The sequence below is a fragment of the Hibiscus syriacus genome, unplaced genomic scaffold (genome assembly GCF_006381635.1).
Source record: "Hibiscus syriacus cultivar Baekdansim isolate YM2019G1 unplaced genomic scaffold, ASM638163v2 tig00004177_pilon, whole genome shotgun sequence".
Classification (NCBI taxonomy): domain Eukaryota; kingdom Viridiplantae; phylum Streptophyta; class Magnoliopsida; order Malvales; family Malvaceae; genus Hibiscus; species Hibiscus syriacus.
Genome location: NW_024062004.1, coordinates 49,297 through 73,140, shown reverse-complemented (window position 1 = coordinate 73,140; position 23,844 = coordinate 49,297). Strand labels below are relative to the sequence as shown.

General features: G+C 35.4%; 3 protein-coding genes across 6 annotated transcripts; 1 reads left to right on the top strand and 2 right to left on the bottom strand.

Moving 5' to 3' along the window:
- Nucleotides 1-290: 290 nt before the first annotated feature.
- On the top strand, nt 291-6,288 carry LOC120191899 (homeobox-leucine zipper protein ATHB-14-like). Of its 2 annotated transcripts, none has more exons than XM_039194774.1 (18): nt 291-945; nt 1,696-1,855; nt 2,227-2,345; nt 2,434-2,524; nt 2,651-2,746; nt 2,827-2,940; nt 3,039-3,122; nt 3,332-3,487; nt 3,582-3,656; nt 3,738-3,844; nt 4,014-4,203; nt 4,321-4,509; nt 4,599-4,679; nt 4,824-4,964; nt 5,198-5,523; nt 5,694-5,808; nt 5,916-6,056; nt 6,127-6,288. In XM_039194774.1, exons 1-18 carry the CDS (start codon nt 731-733, stop codon nt 6,271-6,273), a joined length of 2,547 nt encoding a protein of 848 aa, XP_039050705.1. In that variant the 5' UTR covers nt 291-730; the 3' UTR covers nt 6,274-6,288. The 2 variants fall into 2 exon arrangements, with proteins under 2 accessions (XP_039050705.1, XP_039050700.1); XM_039194769.1 differs by having other exon boundaries at nt 4,824-4,967.
- A 1,771-nt stretch (nt 6,289-8,059) lies between these two features.
- On the bottom strand, nt 8,060-15,028 carry LOC120191888 (DNA-damage-repair/toleration protein DRT111, chloroplastic-like). Its single transcript, XM_039194765.1, has 3 exons — nt 15,016-15,028; nt 10,168-11,008; nt 8,060-8,491 (listed from the first exon to the last, which is right to left on the bottom strand). The coding sequence occupies exons 2-3, from the start codon at nt 10,993-10,995 to the stop codon at nt 8,204-8,206; spliced, it is 1,116 nt and encodes a 371-aa protein (XP_039050696.1). The 5' UTR covers nt 10,996-11,008; nt 15,016-15,028; the 3' UTR covers nt 8,060-8,203.
- Nucleotides 11,736-23,809, bottom strand: LOC120191865 (serine/threonine-protein phosphatase 6 regulatory subunit 3-like). 3 transcript variants are annotated; one of them, XM_039194758.1, is made up of 20 exons: nt 23,459-23,809; nt 22,505-22,608; nt 21,563-21,649; nt 21,389-21,464; nt 21,221-21,295; nt 21,027-21,080; nt 19,616-19,675; nt 19,246-19,362; nt 18,457-18,551; nt 18,150-18,352; nt 17,299-17,396; nt 16,989-17,092; nt 16,744-16,909; nt 16,451-16,573; nt 15,674-15,756; nt 14,128-14,263; nt 13,285-13,314; nt 12,792-12,862; nt 12,603-12,658; nt 11,736-12,524 (listed from the first exon to the last, which is right to left on the bottom strand). In XM_039194758.1, the coding sequence occupies exons 1-20, from the start codon at nt 23,495-23,497 to the stop codon at nt 12,043-12,045; spliced, it is 2,259 nt and encodes a 752-aa protein (XP_039050689.1). In that variant the 5' UTR covers nt 23,498-23,809; the 3' UTR covers nt 11,736-12,042. The 3 variants fall into 3 exon arrangements, with proteins under 3 accessions (XP_039050689.1, XP_039050682.1, XP_039050685.1); XM_039194751.1 differs by having other exon boundaries at nt 11,736-12,658; XM_039194754.1 differs by having other exon boundaries at nt 11,736-12,610.
- Between the last annotated feature and the right edge of the window lie 35 nt (nt 23,810-23,844).

Below are 23,844 nucleotides of genomic sequence, written 5' to 3'. Positions count from 1 at the left end.
CAAATGTCTGAAAAGTTCAGTAACCATATTGCAAATGTGCTAACGGCAATATGACGACGGGACCATATTACAAACAAACTAAACATTAGAGGACTTTATTGAAAGTTTTAAAAGTTAAGGGATCTAAATGAAAGCTTTAGAAAGTTCAGTGACCATTACTATACTTTACCCTAAAAATAAAATTATACTTTGAATAATATTTATTGGATTATTATTATGTAGCGTTGAGATATTCAATTTTTTACTAAAAGCACAGCAAAGCTCTTTACTCTCTTCGTTTCTTTCTATGTTTCTCTTTCAATTTCTGTGGGTATGGTTTATTTCCTCAAAAAATGGCTTTTTTGTCAGTCTTTGTTTTATTTTACTTTAATCTATCTCTTAAAGAATCTCGAGATTGCTATCTTTAAGATAAAGACACCATAGTTACCCAGTAGTTTCAAGCTCTCCTTCCCTCCACTTTGTGCTTTGACAGAAGAGAAAAACAAAACCCAATGCAACTCCCATTATCATTATCTGATGAAGGGAGAGGAGGCTCTCCTGTAGGAGAGAGCCTACCTGTGATTTTCTGAAACACCACCATTTCACTCTTATTAATACCAAAACATTCAAAAGAATCAAAACCCAAAGCTCCAATCTTTGCTCCAACTCTGGGTTTGTCTTGTTTTTGGTGATCCCTTTCTCTGTATTATTTTAAACAAAAAAGCCTTTTGGGTGTGTGTATGTGAAAAGAATGGCGTTTTCCATGCACAAAGAGCCACTGAATAGCAAGCAAATTGATAGCAGCAAGTATGTAAGGTATACACCAGAGCAAGTTGAAGCTTTGGAAAGAGTATACAATGAATGCCCCAAGCCTAGCTCTTTGAGGCGGCAGCAGCTCATTAGGGAATGTCCTATTCTTTCCAACATTGAGCCTAAACAGATCAAAGTCTGGTTTCAGAACCGGAGGTTATTCATTTCACTACTTACTCATTTTTCACCATTTTTAGTGTTATTTGAAAAATAAAAAGAAAGATAAATGAGAAACGAACAATGTTCACTGATTTTGTTCTAATTTTCGTGATTATATCTAAATTTCTTACCTTTTTCCTGAGAAAGTAATGAGATTTTTTGATCAAATGTTCTTCAAACCTTTATTTTTATTTAGTAATTTTCTTCTGTAGTTTCTCTTTCTTTTACACTCTAATACCTTGTTGGTTAAAATCTGATCTCATGTCCTTGTGTTTGAAGCATCAAGACAGTTTGAGATTTTGGAGGTCCCACGTAAGCTGTTCTCAACCTTGGTTGGGGGCAGCATACTATCATAGCTCCTCTTACCCCATTACATATGGGAATAAGGGTCAGTTAATTAAGTGCTTTTAGAAATATTTTAAAGACTTGTTTGATTATTTTCTCCTGTTTTCATTGGATTTTAATTGTTTTTAGTATGTTTATTTAGTTCTTATTAGGTAAGCTTATATTTGCACATAGATATGTTTATTTAGAGCTATGTTACACGGACTTGGTTGTGGTGTTGAGTGCTGGATACGAGCACGGCTATGTTTTCCCCATATCTAAGGTCATAGCTAAATTGAGCTTCTTTCTCATTTCTCTCATTAATCTTAAACATATATACAGGTAAACAGATACAGAAAATGCGTCTTTTTATGAGGATTTGTGGATTTTATTCATTGAGTTTGATTAACTCTTGTTGTTTAGATGCCGAGAAAAGCAGAGGAATGAAGCTTCCCGACTCCAAACGGTGAACCGAAAGCTGACTGCCATGAATAAGCTGTTGATGGAAGAAAATGATCGATTGCAGAAGCAGGTCTCACACCTCGTTTACGAGAATGGATATATGAAGAAGCAACTGCAGACTGTATGTGTGTCTATCTTTATTAACTTTAGCTGCAATTGTTTGAAATGTTTGGCATCCTATACTTTGTCAGGTACAATGATTTTTTCTTTCATCAGCTGTGGCTTGTCATGTTCTTGATATCTTGTTTATATCAAGGCTTCGTATGAAACATTTATCAAACTTCCCCAATCCTATGGATGCTCGTCAATTTCGTGAAAAATTAGAATCCGATATTACATAACACCCTGTCAACCTGAATTACTAATGTTTTCAACTGTCACCTTTGTTATTTCTTTTCTTTGGTATGCTTTTTCCAAGGTGTTCCTTCAAAGTACATGGCATCATATTACACTGTTCATGATTTTTCTTATTATTTTTATGATTTGAAACAGGCTTCTGCGACGACCACGGAAAATAATAGCTGTGAGTCTGTGGTCGTGAGCGGTCAGCAGCAACAACAACAAAACCCAACACCTCGGCACCTGCAGAGGGATGCTAACAACCCAGCTGGGTAAGCTAGAAACGATGTCTCTTTGAGACATGATTATGTCATTTCCGATTGGTCTCATTGTCTGTGAACTGTGTTTTCTATTTGCTAGTCTACTCACAATTGCTGAGGAGACCCTGGCGGAGTTCCTTTCGAAAGCTACCGGAACTGCTGTCGACTGGGTCCAAGTTATTGGGATGAAGGTACTGCTCGTTATTCGTTTTCTTTTTCTGTTTTATGTAATTTATACATTTTTGGATTCCCCCCCTTGATATCCATGTCTCCACGTTATTTTTGAAATCTAACCTCAGTGTTTATTTTATACATAGCCTGGTCCGGATTCTATTGGCATTGTTGCTGTTTCCAGTAACTGTAGTGGGGTAGCAGCACGAGCCTGTGGTATTGTGAGTCTCGAGCCCACTAAGGTAATAATTCTCCCAAAAATTTCAAAGCAATTGGTGTGATTAATGTGGTAATGCATGGTATATGATGGATCTTATTACAGGTTGTTCAAATCCTTAAAGATCGTCCATCGTGGTTTCGTGACTGCCGATGCGTTGATGTATTGAGTATAATTCCGACTGCAAATGGTGGAACAATCGAGCTCGTCTATATGCAGGTACATTATTGTAGATACTGCAATTCTTAGTAAGCCATGAAGCTGATTTATGTAAATTTATGATCTTGGCTAATATTTCGGGGTTATTGTTTTAACAGACTTATGCGCCTACAACATTGGCTGCAGCACGGGACTTTTGGACTCTGAGATATACTACGAGCTTAGAAGATGGTAGTCTTGTGGTAAGTTATATGCTGGTCTGTATAATTCACCTTTGGTCTCTCATTGTTTAGCAGGATTGAGTTCCTCTAAGACCGAGCTCGTTTTTAATAAACCATGTCAAACTTCTTTTCTTAGTGAAATAGCTTTTTCTTCATTTGCATGTTTGTTTTAATCCTCAACGTTTAAGGTGGTCTTTAATGTGTTTGCTTTGCTTGTAATTTATGCACAGGTATGTGAGAAGTCGTTAACATCTTCTACCGGTGGCCCTACTGGGCCTCCCACTTCATGTTTCGTAAGAGCTGAAATGCTTCCTAGTGGCTTTCTAATCAGACCTTGTGAGGGTGGTGGCTCTATCATTCATATTGTTGATCATGTTGATTTAGATGTAAGGATGTTCAATTAACAATTCATGATTTTTAGTAAATTGAAACCGATTCCGTTAGTTGCGTTACTGTTTTTTGTACCTCTTTATGCACTAGATTTGGAGCGTTCCTGAAGTTCTCAGGCCACTTTACGAATCGTCCAAAATTCTTGCTCAGAAAATGACAATTGCTGTAAGTTCATGATCGAGACCGTACTTCTTTTAACGTGTCTGACATTTCTTGTCCGAGTTTATCTTACTTTCTGTCATGCAGGCCTTGCGGCATATACGGCAAATTTCTCAAGAGACAAATGGAGAAATTAAATATGGTGGTGGTCGTCAACCTGCTGTTTTACGCACTTTTAGTCAGAGACTTTGCAGGTGAGGCACTCACCGTGATATTGACACATCTGAGTAACGAATCTATTACTATCTGTATTACAGTTCTGTGTCACCGAGTCAAACGGGATGGGACAAAGAGTCCAAAAGTTTTGGTTTTATTTAATTTGTCATTTCTATCTTTCGCTGATTGTTGTTTAAATGATGTTAGGGCCTTTAATGATGCTGTAAATGGGTTTGTCGACGATGGTTGGTCGCTTATGGGTAGTGATGGTGTTGAAGATGTGACCATCATGATAAATTCTTCGTCGGGCAAATTTATCGGGTCTCAATACAATGCCTCGATGGTACCATCTTTCGGTGGAGGTGTACTATGTGCCAAGGCCTCGATGCTGCTTCAGGTGATTTCCATGATGCAGAATATCATTCGAGATAATTCCCTTCCATTGCATTATCTTTATCTTCTGTCATTAGGCCCTACATGATGTTGTTGTAATTCTTGCACTATGGATCTGCAGAATGTCCCTCCTGCATTGCTTGTTCGGTTTTTGAGGGAGCATCGGTCTGAGTGGGCTGATTATGGAGTCGATACCTACTCCGCAGCTTGTCTTAAACCTAACCCTTACACAGTTCCATGTGCTCGAACAAGTGGCTTTCCTAGTAGTCAGGTCATTCTACCTCTTGCACAAACTGTAGAACATGAAGAGGTGATCATTCTCATCTATTATTTTTCATTTTCAATTAATTCTATTTGATCAATTTTCTTTTAATTTTTTTTGTAAAATCTTTGCTGTAGTTCCTCGAAGTTGTTCGTCTAGAAGGCCATGCATTCACGCCTGAAGATGTAGCTCTGGCACAGGATATGTACTTATTGCAGGTTAGTTTTGTGTTGTGATGTGAGTTGTGTTTATTTCTAGGTTGCTGGAACGTGGTGAGTCAGTGTTGCATAGGTTTATTTGCACCCAAGTAGGAATCTTTATTTCTGTATTTTCCTCATTATTCCTAAAATTCGACGTTGCAGCTTTGCAGCGGAATTGATGAAAATGCAGTCGGTGCCTGTGCACAGCTCATCTTTGCACCTATTGACGAATCCTTTGCCGATAATGCTCCATTGCTCCCATCCGGATTTCGAGTCATACCTCTTGATCCCAAGACAGTTTTGGTGGTATGTCAACCTAGTTCTTTGAGATTTTTTTGAGTGCTAGTACTTTATGTTTGATTTTTGAAAAAATAAAATAAAATAAAATCCGATTCGGAGAAACTCTCAAACATATGCAACTCATTGATTATTAATTTTCTTTGCTTTAAACTTATGCTATATTGTTTAAGTTGATTTTCCCATTCACTGTTATACTTATTTTCCTCTACCTTTTGTCCATGACTTTTGTATCGTAGGATGGACCGGGAGCAACTCGGACATTGGATTTGGCTTCTGCACTTGAAGTGGGTCCTGGAAGCGATCACCTGTCCAGTGATTGCGAGCCAAACAATTATAACCTTAGGTCGGTCTTGACCATTGCATTCCACTTCACTTTTGAGAATCACCTGAGGGATGATGTGGTTTCTATGGCACGCCAATATGTACGTAGCGTTGTGGGATCGGTTCAAAGGGTTGCCGTGGCTATTGCTCCATCCCGTGTTAGCTCCGGCTTGGAACCAAAAACCTTGCATGGTTCTCCTGAGGCTCTTACTTTGGTGTATTGGATTTGCCGAAGCTACAGGTTAGAGTTCGGTTTATGCCATATGATTTTGTTTTGTTTTAATTTTACCCGAACAAGGTTCTCAACTTTGACTCTATCCACATTTGTTGTTACGAGTCATTGTTATTGAGTTGTGCTGGAGATACTGGCTATTGTTGTTGATGAACCTTATGTTGCTTGGAACAACTCAGGATTCATACGGGAGGAGAACTTCTTCGAACAGATTCACAATTAGCTGGTGATGCTTTGCTGAAGCAACTGTGGCATCATACAGATGCGATAATGTGTTGTTCGTCGAAAACAAATGTAATGAACATTCTCTTTTCGGGTTTCTTTTTGATAAATGCACTTGAGTAATTGTGTCGTACATGGCTATCAGACTAATAGAACTGGTGGATTTACTTGTATTTCAGGCGTCGCCTGTTTTAACCTTTGCAAACCAGGCTGGACTTGATATGCTGGAAACTACACTGGTGGCCCTTCAAGACATAAGGCTGGACAAAATTCTTGACGAAGCCGGCCGGAAGATTCTATGCTCAGAGATCATGCAACAGGTAAAATCGACATCGAGCTCCAACATTTAATGAAGTTATTGATTTGGTGTTATAATTCGTTATGCAGCAGGGGTTTGGTCATCTCCCGGGAGGGATATGCGTATCGAGTATGGGAAGGCGGGTGTCGTACGAGCAGGCTATTGCATGGAAGGTTGTGGACGAGGATGCCACCAATCACTGCCTTGCCCTCATCTTCATCAACTGGTCTTTCGTCTGAGATTACATGTATCCATTAACTTATATATCTGGTTTTACTACTGATCAAGAAGAAGAAGATATATATAATATTTATGAATGAATGGCAGGATTTTAATCAAGTGTTTATGGGATTATTATATATGGGCGTTTTTTGGTTATTTCTCCATATAGAAATGAAGCCATTGTCCATGGCTACCTTCCTATCTAATCTAACATCTCTGTACGCAGTAACGCAGATAACTTCATCACGGATTTTTATATTTATGGGGTCAGGGTGCATATATATATATATATATGCATGTATACATGCATACCATGATATCTTTATGATGTATGCATGCATGTGAGAGTAAGACAAGGCATCTAAATACCCTGTTGTTCCAGCGTTTGAGAAAATCGAGGTAATGGTTTTAAAAGAAGTATGTTTTCGTGCATTGCATTCAAATGCCTACTTGATTTTACTTTACATATGTATTGGGATAAAATATACGTCATTAAATAATCGGTTACAAATAAATTATTTTTAGCTTATAATTTAATTATTTAATTATTTTGACAAAATTATTTAATTAAAATACTGTTATTTATGTCATTAATGTTAAATATTAGAAAGAATAATAATAATTTTAATTTTAAAATTCATAGATTTTATAAATTTTATTCCAAGTAGAAAATATTTACTAAATTGTTTATTTTTCTTTTAGGTCGAATGTTATTTGTTTTGATAGATTCACTTGGATTGATGATAAACTAAATTTATATAATTTTTAAATATTAATTAATAAATTTATTAAATTATTTTAACTTAGGATAAAATTAATAAAATATATATTTAGTGATTAAAATTAGGGTAAATTATATCAGATACCATTGAATTTTAGGCATTGTATAATTTATATCATTGAACTTTCAATTTTACCAATTATAACATCGAACTTTAATTTTCGTTTCAATTATGTCATTGAATCGTTAACGACACAATGACATGGTTGACGACTACCAACGTGGCAAACAATTGTCGATATGGACACCTCACTAGAACAACATCGTTTTGATCCGACTATTAACGATCTAGTGGTATAACTAAAACAGAAATCAAAGTTCAATGTTATAACTGGTGAAATTGGAAGTTCAATTGTATAAACGATACAACGTCTAAAGGTTGGTGATATTTGGTGTAATTAACCCTTAAAATTATTTTATATAAATTTAACGACATGATGAAATATTTATAAAAATATTTTAATGAGATGATTATAAAATAATTTTTTTTTAATTTAACAACATGATGAAATATTTATAAAAATATTTTAATGGGATGATTATAAATTAATTTTTGTTCAAAATTATTTAAAACTCTTGACAACACACATATATCATGAAAATATTTCAGGACTTTTAGAGGAAACAAAACCCTTTATTAATTAATTATATTACAACTTTTAGAAGGAAAAAAATCATTTATAACCAAACTAATAATTAGTGACCTTAGAAATATTTTACCCTACATTCTAATTCTTATTTTACTTATGAGATTGATGATGAAATATTTAAATTTTCATATATATATTAATTTATTCCAAACTCAATTTTGTTTAATATTTTGACCTTGGTCAGATTGAGTTTTAGCAAGCATTATTAGCACAAAAGTTCGACTCCATAGAGCAAAGCACGGTCCTAATGAAATACATAATGATGTCAAAATTTAAACTTATGTTTACCCCATGCAAAATGCTGGGGTTGAGCACTACAAGCATTCATTCATTCAATATGAGACGTCTACATGAAACTCGACCTAATTCAAAGCTCGGATGCTGCTTCCACTTCATGAAATAAACGGACTCCATTCTCCGCTATAGCGTTACTCGGAAACGTAACCGTCTTTCCATTGATTATCAATGCAGAGCTGGGAAGAAAATTTTGACCTTCTTTGGGACTTTAATACCGCATCAAGAGAAACCCGGAATTTCCCCCGGCATCGGAGCGAGCTCATTCTTACTAAATCTCTCAATGCAAGCTTTAACAACCCTACCCCCAAAAAAACGACCATCGAGGTCAATTAATGCTTTAGTTGTTTCCTCTGATCTCTCAAACTGAATAAAGATTCTGACGGCTTCATCGACTGGGAAATTTGGCTCTGTTATCTCAAATATCAGAACTCGGGTAACAGTTCCATACTTGGCACACTCGGATCCAACCTCGTCTTCTAATTCATCATCTACCTCACCGGGACCAACCTTCAAAAAGTAAATAGTTATCCACTCTCACCATTATTGATTGCAGTCATTAAGACAGCAAAAAATATCTTTATATCCTCTGTTTTCCCATATCCATGTCTAAAAATATATCAAACATGGGAGTCATACAAGGATCTATAAGAAAACAAAAGAACTGGAGAAAACATAGTTCAAAATGACAAGGGATAGAACTAAAAGGAGATTAAATAAAACATAAGCAGCACTGAATTACAGACAAAATTAGTGGATCCACAACCAACATTAGCATTCTACTAAATCCTAAAAAAAAGATACCTTTTATCTCACTAATGTGAATCAATACAATGCAAGCTAATCATCAAATTCATAAAGCTTCCAAGAATTTAGCAGAGCTTGGTACAAACAATAGATTTGCTTTCAGGAAAAAATAAACCAGCAAACAGAAACTCTAGCAGTTAACAATAAGAATTAGACAGTATCTGCTATTCCTGCAGAAACTCTTGGTAGGAATAACCAATGCAATTGGTAAAATATTTAATCCATAATTACAGATGCAATGATTGTTCCACTCCAAGTTACTAATAGTACAACCGAAGTTAGAGGACTAGAAACCAAAAGAAAAGAAAAAGGAAGACTTAATCTTCCTCCTCAAGCAGTCTTTTGGTAGGAGAGCCTATGGGACGTATACAGTTAAAAGTAGATCAGATTGAAACAAGAAAAGTCCAGTAGTTAGTGCAATGTGGCGAGCACTAAAAGGACTACAGGGAAAACGACCATAGCTACAATGTGCTATGAGCATCACCTATGACCAAAGAGAGCACCTTAAAACAATATTTCAACCAAAAAGTTAAAATCAAAATTGTACAATAGCAACTTTGAGCTATGTTACTAAGCATCTTCATTTTTCTTGGAATACTCATATCTGACACATATTGGACATGGTTTGGGGATATTATTTTCCAGGACCCTCCAAATACATGAAAAAACTTGAAAAAAATTGAATATACGTTCAACACTTAAACCTGAGACCAAGTAATATAGCTAGGAAACACACTTTGAGCAGTGAAGTGCAAGTAAAACAAGGACAAAATTGCAAGAAGCAGCATCGAGAAATTTACAGTTCAGTCACAACAATCAAAGGCAAATGTCAAAAGCTGCAAGCAACAGAATGCATAAAAAAGGATATGCCGGAAAGCTACGTTATGTCAACTCTTCATTTTCCTCAAAATACTCAAATCCTAAGCATTCGAACATGGCTAATGTGCTACTTATCCTCTATAACCATCATGGAAATCTTTTAAAAAATAATATAATCGTGAGTCTGAGCGAAATAGATGGAAAACACACTGTGAGCAGCAAAGTTTAAACTGCAACCGGATATGATAAGTAAAACAAGGACAAAATTGCAGGAATGAGCCTAGAGGAATTTACAGTTCACTCACTATAATCAATAACAGCAAGCATCAAAAAGCATAATGAGCTACAGTATATTAGAATATACTAGGGAGCTATGTACTCCGAGTCTTCATTTTTTCAACATACTCATATCCGATGCATTGGGACATGGATTACGGATGACATAGCTAGAAAAACACATTTGAGCAGTGAAGTTTAAATTGCAATCAGATATGGCATGTATGTAAAACAAGTATAAAAAGGAGCATCTAAAGGAATGTAGATGAGCAATTAGGCATTACCATGTTCCTAAGCAGCAAAACACGAGTAGGGGGGCCATTGAAGCTAACACTCTTAACCTTCTTGTCAGGCTTGGGAGTCTCACTGGCATTCACAATTACACCAGCTCTCCTATCAGTCTTCTTGGCCATCAATGGCGTAGTAATCCCTTGCTCCTGTTTCCCAAGACCCTGACCTTCTTTCCACCCCATTTTGGCCATCATTCTTTGGGCGGCAGTCATCTGCCCGCCTGCCCCAACTCTCAGTCCACTTGTCTCCGACTTTCCAATAGTAAAACCCTCAGCTTTTCCCGGTGGCGGAGATGGGGACCTTGGAACCCCGCCGCTCGTAGCTGCACGCCTTCTCCAAGCTTCCTCGCCTGAAATATTCAGCCTTGAACCATTTAAATCTCTTTCTCTTTCCCCCTCCCTTTCCTCCTCTTCTCTCCGTCTTCTCTCCAATTCCCTCCTCATCTCCTCCTCCATAGCCTTCCTCTTCCTCTCCCTCCGGTATTCCTCATAGTCATTGGGCCTGGCCGTATCATACTCTTCTATTACACTGGAAGTGACGCCCACAAGTGCAGGCTGTTGTTGAACCATGCCTTCGGTTGACATCTCCACGGGGGAGGGTGAGATGGAGGAGGTAACGGAAGAAGTGGTGGTTTTGGGAACGGGATTCTTGGGTTTGTTTTGGGATCTGAGGATGGTCTGCGGCGGAGCAAAGCCGGAGAAAGGCTTGCGGAGAGTCGGAGGAGCCATCTTCGTGCTGCTTGACCATACCGTAGTGTTACTGCTCGGCTGGTTATCCTCATCGGACGGCGGCGGAAGATCTCCGTACAACCTACCAAGCATTTTTTAATCACTCCTTCACTTTTCCCCGTAGAATAACCAGAGATTCAGAAAGTTAAATTGCTATGAAAATTCAATAATAAAATACAATATGAAGTTTTTGGAATTCAGAGCAAATAATTTAGATTTTCACCTCCGAGAAAGATGGGTATCTAGGCGACGCCGTTTCTTTAATTTTTTCTTAGTAGTTCGATATAAATTTTAAATATGCTTTACATATTTTTATACATTAAAAATCAAAACAAATCAAATAATTTATCTAGTGATTATTTGTTAAGAAAATATGAGTAATTTTTAAAATATTTATTCTCACATATAAAATATTCTTTTTTTCATGTAAATTTTCAAAAAAAAAAACTTACTACGTGTTTCAAACTAAATTTATAATGTAGTAACATAAAAAACTTCTAAACTTTTTATAAAAAAATACCATATATACTTTTTAATATTGATATTATAATACATTATTTTTTATTTATATAATATGAAACTGCATAAATTAATTGAAAACACATTTAACGAATTTAAAAGTTTTAGAATGGATTTATACGAGTCTTTGCGGAATTTGAATAGAATTAATCAATTAATGAATTAAATACCGAGAATATTATTTTTATATAAAACATTATTAAATAAGTACATGAAGCAAAGGACAAATGAAAGGCAATTCATAAGAAATCGTACCTATAATCGGCCCTTTGACATTCATGGAAAAAAGGTCCAACTTATGTCATATTAACATGTTTTTTTTTATCTTGAACTAAACATTTTCCTGATTGAATTCACAAGAAGAACCTATACAGCAGATCAAATGTTGCATTTACCTGCTGCTCTCGAATCTGCCAAAATACATAAACTTTGCATGGGTGGGGGATAAAGAATCATCAACTCCAACCAACAACAACAATTCCCGGTTAAGGATTGCGTCGATGGTCATGTGAAAACAGCTGCATCCTTCAATGTCAACCAAGCAGTTTCCATAGCTCTCATCAGATCAATGTCGCCACGGAATGAGTAGATCCACTAAACCATTTTTTTTGGAATATACATTTAGTTCACTGTCTCCTTCGCCGCCGTCACCTCTTCAGCAGCCTCAGAGGCAGACCCTGTTCCCGAGGCTGTCTCATCATCCTCAATAACTGGTGGACTTGGACTGACATCACTGGATTGGGGGCTTGAACCAAGGTTTTCATTTTTTGGCTCCGAGGCAGTTTCACTTGTATTGTCCAAGGATGATGATGGAGAAGGTTTGGTAATATCATCCGGGTCATGACCACTGCCTGTATCCTCCAGTTTCACTTGCAGTTCACCATTTCGTACAGTAGCATATCCATCAGAAAGAGATGCTCCGGCGCCATCTGAGATATCTCTCCATTCAACCCAAGAAGGTAGTTTATCATTTGCATTGGGTACAGCTTCCTTAGAATTGTCAGACAGATCAGCAGAGCTAACTTCTAATTTTGCATCAGGTAGCGGAGAGGATGTTGCCGTATCATCCAAGTCATTATCTTTTCGAACCACCTTCTTATCATCTTCACCATTACCATTGACAACATCAGCTTCATCAGTATTAGGTGATGCACAAGGCAAAGCACCAGTTGAATGTTCACCTGAAACCCTGTCATCTTCAAACGCAAACCAGTTGGAATTTGTGAAAAGAGAACCACTACAGCAGATCAGAAAATGCCCCACCAATTAGATCAAACAAATGAGTTAACACAAAATATATATCACAATAGCGAGCAAAGTGATGAAATTCTAATTCCGACCACCTCATTCAAAAGAAGATTTCAACCAACCTTTCTTGGTCATCACCTAGGCGTAAAGAAGATATTACAACCTCAGCAGATTCATCATCAAAGTAAACATCCTGAAAAGTATAATCAGAATAGATGTTTTTTATTATTCAAAAAGATAAAATTGAAAAGAAATGAAAAATAAGTGTCAGGGAGAGGGTATGTTCTTCAAGTTACTTAGGCATTGAGTCCGACGTTGATATGTTTAATTTCTTCTATTTTTTTCCATTTATTTGGAAGGTCATATGCTTTAAACATGGGTGTCGGACACAGGTAAGAAAACAAAGAATTTGAGCAACACGGGATTCTCTTGATGATAAAAGAATGCAAAATCATTAGCCAGAATTCGCAGCTTTGCACTAAAACTAGAGCGAAAAGCACAGAGAGGAAGAGTCTTCATAATAAATTTTAGCTAACTTTTTTCTTACATAACTATTCAAATGACCAATTCTCCAGCTACAGACTTTAAATTGAGATCACAGAACATAACATATACCTCATCATCACGTTCAAGTGAGCCATGTACCTGAAATATATGAAAAAAATGATATCAGCAAATTAAAAAACAGCAGCGCATACATGAAAAAATGAGACCAGCGAACTAACAACAAGCAGTGCATTTGAAATCAGGGTGTTTACTAATTTAACAGAATGAAAACAGAGACAAATATATGAAATAAAACGGTATCTGAACTAAATGCAGAAAAGAAAGGACATTGAATTAAAAGAGCTAACAAGTTTGGTTTGGAAATAGAAGATAAAGATATTGCGGAAGTAATATGAGAATAGTAGGGAAAACCTGTTACTCGGACTCAAATATGAATATTAGATGCAAATATGTGTTCAACACAGATATGTTCAATTTTATTCAAGTTTTCCGTGTATTGGAAGGGTCCTTAGAAAGTCATATCTCATATATATGTCCAGTATGGATGTCAAGCACAAATGTCAGACAGAAGTACTTCATGAAAAAATGAAGAGTCGAAGTAATATAAGGGAAAACCACAATAACAAACACAAGCAGCTTTGGAAAAATCAGCAAGACCTTTTTAGCTAATGTTTAGGGATAATCAAGAACCACTCACTGACACATGTCGAATAGTATTAAATGTAGTTCTAACATAAGACAGATTGTCGTTCTATAATACAAATTGTTGCAAATGAGGTCTCATGAATTGCAGTATAACTAATAAATGCATCACCTTAAAATGTAAAATAATTGCTTATTTCTAAAATATAATTTCTGTCTTAGATACTAATTCTTTTGGTCCTGGCATTCAACAAGTAGATAAATACAACACAAATATGGCTGGATTAGTACAAGAATTCTAGAAAGCACCTCATCCATATCATCATTATTATAAATGCCATATCGAAATGCCTGACTTAAGTTATTTGCCAAAGCTGTAACATCATAATCCCTATCCTGGTAATCATCATCACTATCTCTCCTGTCTTGTAATGTAGTCGGCCTCCTGTTAAAATTGATTAAACCAAATAAAACTCGGAGAGAAAAAATGTCATAAATAATATATCAAATAAAAGAGTCAGCAGGTAACAGCAACTTGAAGAATCTTTCTATGCATTTTCCTGTCAGTGTCTCAATTTTTTGGCATGCAAATGAACAATTCAAGTTGCAAAAACTCATCCAAATCATGCCTGACACTCAAAATCATTCATGCTTCCAGGTTTGGTGACTGATTTTAAAAAGAAAGGCAGAACCACAGAAGTCATTCAGTGATAAAAATATTAAAATCAATTCCCTAGGAATATTTCAGAATATCAAAACCCCAATATCCTAAGCAGTTCATAACTTCACAAGAGTTCAATTATAACCATCCAGCAATAAAGAAAACTGACCAAGAACACACCCAAGTGACTACATTAAAACAGATGCAATAATTATCCAGAACAAATTTACATTGCTCAGAAAGATGATTATCAGTGTACCTAAAACATTTTAACATTTCAAAAAGCTTTCAAAATTCAGTTTAAAGGATCAGAGAATCATTCTATTTTAGATTTGAAAATAGGACTCTATGTGAATACCTACATCATCCATGCTTTTCTTCTCTCGTAAGTCGTACCATCTGTTTACACTTTATAATTCTATATATAACTTGCTCTTGAGCAGACTCACTATAAGAGACAGTTCTAAATATCCGCTAATGGGATATTCCGTGTTGTCTTATGTATTGGGTATTATTATTAATAAACTATGAGGTACTCTTTTCTTCCTTCCAATGTTCGTTAACATACTTCTTAGTAAGTGACCGAATACGAAGGGAGTTTTTAATGAGACCTCCAACTTCTATAAAAAAAATATGTCCGCTAATGGAGCAACTGAAGAATTTCAAAGCTCCTAACAACTCAGGCAAATAAGTTTGACACCTTGAACAACTTGCATAGGGACATTGACTAGAAAATTAAGGCTTATGCAAAAATTATTTTCAAATCCAACATTATATTGCTCTCCAACCAATAAATTAATAACCATTCTTCTAGTTTGTGTAATTTCATTAACCTTCATCCATGTCATTTCAAAACAATATAATAGTAACGTTTACCTTATCCATTGACTTCAAGGCCTTTAGTGTTTATTGATAATATTGCAGAACAGTTCTACTACAACACTATCACCCTTCTCCAACTAAAGAAAGTGACTATTTAGCAGGCTATAGAAAGTGACTATTTAGCAGGCTATACAATAATGTCAATGGGGATCAACACAGCTATAGGGGCAATGGTGATGTCAACAAAGTTCTACCTTGCAGAATTTTAGTTTTAGTCATGCTGAAAATTTCAATTCACACAGAAATATGGCAACTGCAGATGACAGCCGCACAAATGTGAAATAAAACAACAATCGGAGAAAGATGACATACCCACAAGCCCACTGGTAAACATTTTCAATAGCATTACGCTTTGATAGAACATTCTTCTGCCAATCAACCCATTCACTATTTTCCTGACAAAAGAAAAACAATTAAGAACATGGCCACTGAGACGGGAAAAAACATTTTGCATCTGGCAGCAATTGATAAAACTTTTCCCCTTGGATCATCCCAGAGGTTAGAACTTGGAGATCTCAAGGTTCAAAGTTAGGGTAAAGGAGAGGAGTTAATGACATGGGAGAAGGCTGTCTCCCTATACTTGAGCTTTTTCAAAGTTGACAATAACTTTTCCACTGGGGACAGTGTTAAAGTAAAACGGTAACTCTTTTTTCTTTATACATAAAAAGATACCTATTACATCAGTTTTTTAGCACTTCCATAATTATAATTTCATGAAAAAAATTCTCATATTTTTCGGGAGGTTTGTAATTTGGTCTGTATTTTGTTTCAGAATCCCATTTCTTAGTCCTCGGCTGATAGAAAGTTCTTAAACTAAACATTGTTTATAGTTCCACACTTCATGCAATTCCTGATTATGGATGATTAATATTCGTCACAAAATCAAATGCAGAGGCAGAATCCTTATTGTATAGATCAAATTTTAGATATCACTCAATAGTCGATAGGAGAAATCAAGGTCTACTACTGATTCTTAAATCAGAAATTCAAGATATTTCAAGTTCAATTAAGTGTTGTAAATTGCAAGGGTACACAACACTGAAAAGTAACTAAGAAAATTAAATGAAGGCTGTAGGAAAGATATAAAACCTGCAGATATGCCTGAATTTCGCCATTGCTATTTCCGAGCTGAACAAGTTTGTTAGATATACGAGTCAAGTGACCAATATTCCCCATCTTTGGTGGTGCTCTACCTTCAGCACTAACTGTTGGCTGCAGGAGATTGGACCAAAGGAAAACCAAAAACCACTTCAGCATTAAAATAAAGATGGGAGCAGGCAGAAGGTAAAAAATTAACAAGTTCAAACAATAAAAATGTAGAACAAAAGAATAGGCCACAGAACAACTCTTCCAACACAGATCCAATAAGATAGGATAACTACCATATTTGGATCAGAAGCTAACATGCAATTCTTTTCGGCTTCAAGTATTTTTCCCAAAAGGTTACATTCACGAAGAAGATTTTCAACAAGTGGAACATTTTTGCTCTCTAAGCATGACAATATTATGTTCTCCACAAGATGATGTAAGAAATTGTTGTATGGATACCTGCATACAGAACCAAAGGAATGAAAAATAGGATCCAACCGTCAAACATATCAATGCACAGCAGGAATCTTAAATTTACTCAAAGAATAAGTTCAGAATTCTTTGCACAGAACCCAGTTGAATCAATTCCTTTTCAGCAGCTTCACTTCCAACCATCAGCAAGACTGAAATAAGCTCTACAATCTGGAGAATCACATGTCAATTATAAATAATCCCATCAGGTTTCTGGTAGTGCATTTAGTGATCCATGAATAGACTGTAAGTGGATTGGTATATAAATTATGAAGTTCATCAGCTAAAGCTGAGTCATGCAGGAACCAAAAAAGAAAAGACATATTTGATCCTCAAAATCCACACACAAAAAAAAAGTAACTTTGAAAGCAAAGTACCTTCAAACGGTGTTTCCCAAGCGGGGGCTGTAACTTTCCATAAGTTGTTAATAAGGTTGACTCTGATGATGAAATGTCCAAGAGCTTCAGCAAATTACCTGCAGCATGTTAAGATGAATTATTAGTTATCCTGTGAGATAAGACTGATGTATAAGCTCAGTCATAATGAACTACTTAAGCATCTTTCATAAATTATGAAGAACAGACAGGTCAGAATCCCCAAAGTAAAAGCCCTATTAGTTTCGGATACTTATATGCATCTGACACATTCAGATACATATCTGACAGAAAGGGACAGATCTGAGAAATGGATGGGCATGGAAATGAAAGGAACAATAAATTGTAGTAATCCTTGATTGGAAAGAGAAGCTGTGATGTGGATTAGATTATATTGAATATGCAATACAACTACAAGAATAAGCATACAATTGAAATGTTCATATACAATTTTTTTATTAGATTTTTTATTGCAAATTACTTATATTTTTATCTAAATTAACGAAACACTTTTTATTGCTGTATCCCACTGTATTCTATCCTAATTTTTTAAAGCTTTTCATATCACCATTTCCAAATTGTATAATACCCAAGTCCCTAATTTTTTCCAGTGATTCTTATGTCATGAGAAAATAGTGGGATGCTGATGATTTTTCTTCCTTTCCTTCTAGTAGTTGAGAATATGCTTCAAAAGAGTAACTCTAAGTGGAATATACAAATAACAATAAATCATATGCTATGAAAATAAAGCCCCTGTAACGTCTTCAGTTAATTCTTTTTCCAACTACGAACAAGGTGAGTCAGCAAAAGGATTTTGTCATGCAGCTATAGTAAACTAGAAGAGATGGCTTCACCTAAATTCTCCAGCATGCCTTCAACTGTCTTAGGGTTTGCAGATATTGTTGAACCTGGAGAGACTTGGTGGTTGTACGTACGATATACACCCAATGTTAGCCTCTTGGGATCTAACAAAGATATATAGACAGACAAAGAATTGACCAAAACAGATTTTGGTCTTGAGTCTTCCAAAGCATGACGAAATAATCTTCCCATGAAACTTCACGACAGCACCCAAAAAAACACCAGAATTAAATTATTTATTATTCGGAGAACACTTTAGCAAATCTAAAAGAAAAAATGAGAAGAAAAAACAACACTTACTTTGGGCTTGTAATTTTGGCAGCAAGACCAGGAGGAGCAAATCGTGTTATAGCACATAAGGTTTCAGCTGCATTTGCATGCACCTCAGTAGAGTCCTGTAAAATACATTTTAACAATTTTCAATGAGAACCACATTTAAAAAACAATAAATGAAATAACACCTAAATCACAAGCCCTTGATAAATGTAAGTCAGTGATACTCTTCAAAGATCAGAAAACATTTATCTAGGAATCACTCCAAGATATCTTGCAAATAATCAGCTTATCATCTCTATCATTCTTATATATGAACTACATGAATAAAACATGACATTCAACATAAGGAATAATAAGTTTTAAATACTTTAAAAATGTGAAGTAGTATAAGATTTAATAAATTGTTAATTCTTCTGCACATTTTTACAAACATATCTTAGTGTGAGTGTACATTAGTCGTTCCAAAAGTGCCCTGAACTAGAAGACAAGAAAATGTCCGCATTTTATCACTTCAAATTCTACCCTAGAAGTCATTGTTTGATGCTAACATATTTTCAACCTAAGGCTCCTCGCTTGCATAAGGGCTGAACTGTGGAAGGAATAGAAAGTGACAAATACTTGGACAAAATCAGAGATATCATCCTAAAAAATGAAGGAAAAATAAAAAATGAGCAGATAAAGCCAGGGCACAAGTTCAAGAAAACCTCCACCTATCCCACACATAAAGGTGTGGAAGAGAAGTAACAACCACATTTTACCAAAGTAGAAGAAAAGCACACATTTTGGTATGCTCAAACAGTTAAAGGCTCTTACTGTTGTGCTGAACTTGTCCACAATCAACTCCAATATATTTGTATTCTCTATCCATTGCATTGACTCCATGTAGTTAGTGTACATATGCTCATCAGCACCGATCAAACGTATTAAAACCTGCTTAACAAAGAATGTTTCTCATAAGCTAACTAAAATCCTCTCAGTAGGGTCGGAAGTGGCAATCCGAGATCAAAGCTTATTTAATTCATTGCAAAAAGAAATACTTTGATAACATAAAATTTGGAAGAAAAATCAAATGCATAAGAAATCCCAATTAAATGCGCACAGAGAATAAAAAGAGTAAAAAAAAAATAGGTCCATATATGGAGAGAGAGAAAGAGAGAGAAAATAAAGATAAAGAAACACTAACCTCCATTATGGAAGTTATACCAATCAGGTCAACTAGCATCTCAACAATTTCCTGATGACCCTGCACAGGATCATGAAGGCAGCCAATCAATATCAATGATAAAATGGCAACTACAGATTGAATTCAAAACGAGACCAGCTATGTTCCTTATACAAAGCATTACAAACAAAATAAGCATCAACAACTGCAACACAGCCATATAGGTGATGCTTGACATAACAGCAAACTGCCACCAAAATTCAGCAAGCTGATATTTAGAATCCTCTTCCTAATGAGGGAACATACATTTTTTAGGGGAAACCATGAATTTCCTACCAATTTGGAATGTGCAACAGGGAAAACACCTCCAATGCTTAAACAATCATGGACAAAAAGATTAACAATACTACAGATTTTTTTTTGATATAAAGATGGCCTCGTTAAAAAACCCCATCATAACCGCCGATCTACAAAGATAGATCAGCGGACATTGGATGGAGGAAAAGAGTGCCAATAATTTTATTGCTAAAAAAACAGATACAGCATCAGTACACAGACCAATTACAATCATACTCCAACCACCATACAACAAAACCCAATACAAACTACCAACCATATCGTACATATTTCCCCCTCGTCAATCCTATCCCATACCCAACTTGGCAAACTCATCTGCCTTGTGATTGGCAACTCTGTTAATATGCCTAATGACCACACCCCTCTTTAACACTATATTAGAAATATCATTCACCACAGCTTTAACCAAAGGAGTACAAGAAGCTGGATTTTTAATCGATTCAAGATTTTTAATACTACATATATTTAACTGATAGACAATCATTGAGATAAGGGTTAACAATATTACAAAAGAGAAAATACAAGATCATAGATGAAGCTACCCCTAAAACGAAGGGCACAACTGAATTCAATAGTTAGATTGACCAAACTGCAATGCTTATCACAAAGTCCTGATTCTAAGATGACTATTTGTTTAAAACCAAATCAGATTTTTTTGATAGGAAGTGGAGGCATCGTTAAAAACCTCCTTCATGATTGAAGGAACGCCGAAAGGTGTTCCTTTATCAGCGGAAGAAGGAAAAGAGTGCCTCAAAATTCATTAATAACCGAGAAATTACACAATGTTTAAAAACATCGAAGACCCTTACAAATAACAACCCGAAATACTCAAACTAAAACCGAATCAGATTTTGAAAGCAAATATAAATTCTATCAACAAAAAAAAAAAGCAAATATAAATTTAAAGTTCATTCTTAGAATGATATGTGTCAAACTGTCAATATATAATACCAAAGTAAGACAGTATTCACATAAATGTCATGTAATAGCACCCAAAAAATCATCATAACTATCTTAGCAGAATAAATATATATAAGGGATTCCTCAATCAAGTTTAATAGAATCTTAAATGTACCTTAATATACTGCATGAATGACGATGTCTTCCGCAACAGCAGACAAATGACAACCTAGCAAGAAAAAGTAATCAAATAAGAAAATACATAACAAGATATTTTTAATCCCTGAATTAAACAGAGCAAACAAAATTAAAGGCAAAAGAGCTACAATTCTAAACATATGAATATCTCAAGAGTTCAGAACAGAATACCCTGCTGAAGTACCCTGCCAGCTGGGTGCTATGAGAGTGATTTTTATTCAAAAAGGAAAATAGCAAGTTCATTAACTGCAAAAGGAGCAAGCACAAAATGATTTAGAAACTAATATAAATAAAAATACAACCACAAAAAAGGGGGAAATAAAAGGGTCAACTTCGTACTCCCTCATCTTCTACTAATGTTTTTAGTATGATATCAACCTCACATGTAAATATCTCACATGCAATTGAAGGAAACCTACAATCACACAAAGCAAACATTACAAAACATTATGTATATAGTAATATCAAGGGAATAGGGTTACAATCTGATCAACTAAAACTATTAAAACCTACTTGAAAATTTGCTTCTTATCAGCATTTTGTGGAGGTTCTACAACAATATATTGTATAAGTTGTTCAACCTGAGCCTTATCCCGCAAACTGCAGATAAGAACAAATACAACAGTGAAAAAAAAAACAAAGCATAGATATAAAATTAGTCATTGATATACAGACTATTTGCAAAGTACAGATTCAACTTAGCAAGTATCCAACCCTGCCAAAATTCAAGCCATCTACATCATCTGTCGAGTTCCCAACTAAGGTTATTTTCTTTGATATGGAAGCAAAGTGAGAAAAGGGAACTTTAGCATAATAGATGCTTTTTATGCAAAAAAAGAAGCTGAGTTGACCCATCATCTCTTAAGAACTGGCCAGTGGGCAAGACAACTTTGGCACATGGCTTATGCAATTTTAGATAGAAATTGGATTGTTGCCCGTTAATTGAAAATGAGTTACAGGTTTGGATGGGTTCACATTCTAGTACAGGTGGTAAAAATGCTTTAGCTTGACCTGCTCCAAGTATAAACCATGACACAGTTTTTGAACACTGGGCTTTGTGCTTTTACTTTGAAATTGTTGATATCTTCTTGGGGTCGCCTTTATGTCCTTCAGGATTTTTTTTTTCATTTCATCTTCTAAGGATCCATTTGGATTACCAGTAAAATTAAAGCACATTAATGGAAGAATTAATTATTGTAGTGGTAACTGGTGAGATAGGAATTAATAATGGGCTATGTGTTTCGATGTAAAAGAAGCAGTGGTTGGGAGATAAAGTGTAGTGAAAAGCAAAAACTATTACAAAGGATGTTAAAATACCTGCATGGTGATTAGATTTTAAAAGCACTGCATGAGCACATTATTGTTTAATTGGAACATGATGGTACAGAACAATTTAACATGCTATGAGTTGAAACAATAAAGGAAGCAAGCATATGCAGAGACTAGACAGCATACAAGTTTATAAGCCGTCCATTGAGGGATTTGCATTCCTGAATAATTTCATCCTCATCAAGAAGCTCCTCCAATGTAAAATTATCCTTATCTAGAATTGTATCAATCTGCATTGATCACAAAAACAAAAAATTGTCAAAAGAAAACCAAATAAAAGAACAAAAGCCATACTTTCTAAGAAATGCTTTAACAGAAAATGGCCTTGGTCCTTGAATATCATTTCATTCTACAACAGGAATCATACGGAAAACACACATCATCTGCCCCATCTAAAACTTAAAATATAAACAATTATTACAGATTTGCTATCTTAGGCTTCTAGAGAAAAACATGGCGCCTGGGTAAAATCCTAAAAAAATTCTGCAGATTATTTTTTGCTGCAACTAAAATAATAAAGTAAGCTTAAGATTCCACACAGATTCTCACTTACTTCAAAGAAAAACAAAGGGTCCTACTATTTCTATTCCTTTTGCAAATCTAAACTATATTAATGTAGACAATATTGTCCTCCAATCCACTCATCCAAATCTCTCAATAGAGGTAATTGAATATTGAAAACGTTGATGCAAAAGTACAAACATCGAAATTTAAATTTGAAAACATGCCAATTGATTCCAAAGGAAGCAGAGTACTCATTTTATCCCGTAATAAATGCTGTCTAATCCATGTACTTGATTTGAATGGAACAATGTACGGAGTTAAACGCCCCTTTAGTCTACATTGTACCAATATTCTAACAATGAGGAGGAGTACCCAATACTTGTAGCTTTTGAAGAATTCCAAACTTTGAAACATAATATTTCAGGGCATTATTATTCTTCTAGTAATTTACCAGCAGCCAAAAAGAAATCCACGCATAAAAAGAATAAGAAAATCCATAATTCAATCAAATTCATGAGAAATGGCGTACACCTCTGCCTAGCTAAAAAAACAGAGGAAGAAAAAAGCGAAACTCACAGGAGACGCAGTTGACAATCCAGTCATACGCCAAAACATCTTTGCAAAACTTTAGCAGCGAAATCGCATCCAAGAAAGAACCCAGATCTGAAATCAGAGAAAACCCTGTGAATCTGCGAATTCAAACAAAACAAAACGGAAAAGGGACCCGACGGCGGCGAAAACCCCAAAATTTGAACGGTGCATATTCAAAACGAAAACTCAAGAAAAAGGTGGACGTTTTCTGGGATTGGATCAAGCCATGGATTTGCGAGCGGGCGATGAAGGACACCAAAAAAACAACCCGTAATCGCGGAATTGTTTGGAGAAAACCACAAATAAAATTATTTATATTAACTTGAATTATTATCTTCTGACTAGGAAAAAAAACTTGAATTATTATATCA

Bases quoted from the DNA above. Each gene is read 5' to 3' on its own strand.
- LOC120191899 (XM_039194769.1), top strand. From the start codon at position 731: ATGGCGTTTTCCATGCACAAAGAGCCACTGAATAGCAAGCAAATTGAT. The intron at 3,845-4,013 runs GTGAGGCACTCA...AAATGATGTTAG, and splicing joins TTTAGTCAGAGACTTTGCAG to GGCCTTTAATGATGCTGTAA. The intron at 5,524-5,693 runs GTTAGAGTTCGG...GGAACAACTCAG, and splicing joins TGGATTTGCCGAAGCTACAG to GATTCATACGGGAGGAGAAC.
- LOC120191888 (XM_039194765.1), bottom strand. From the start codon at position 10,995: ATGCTTGGTAGGTTGTACGGAGATCTTCCGCCGCCGTCCGATGAGGAT. The intron at 8,492-10,167 runs GTAATGCCTAAT...TACTTTTTGAAG, and splicing joins TTTTGCTGCTTAGGAACATG to GTTGGTCCCGGTGAGGTAGA.
- LOC120191865 (XM_039194751.1), bottom strand. From the start codon at position 23,497: ATGTTTTGGCGTATGACTGGATTGTCAACTGCGTCTCCT. The intron at 16,574-16,743 runs GTAGTTATCCTA...AATCTCCTGCAG, and splicing joins TAGCTTCTGATCCAAATATG to CCAACAGTTAGTGCTGAAGG. The intron at 12,659-12,791 runs GTTGGTTGAAAT...GATCTGCTGTAG, and splicing joins CTAGGTGATGACCAAGAAAG to TGGTTCTCTTTTCACAAATT.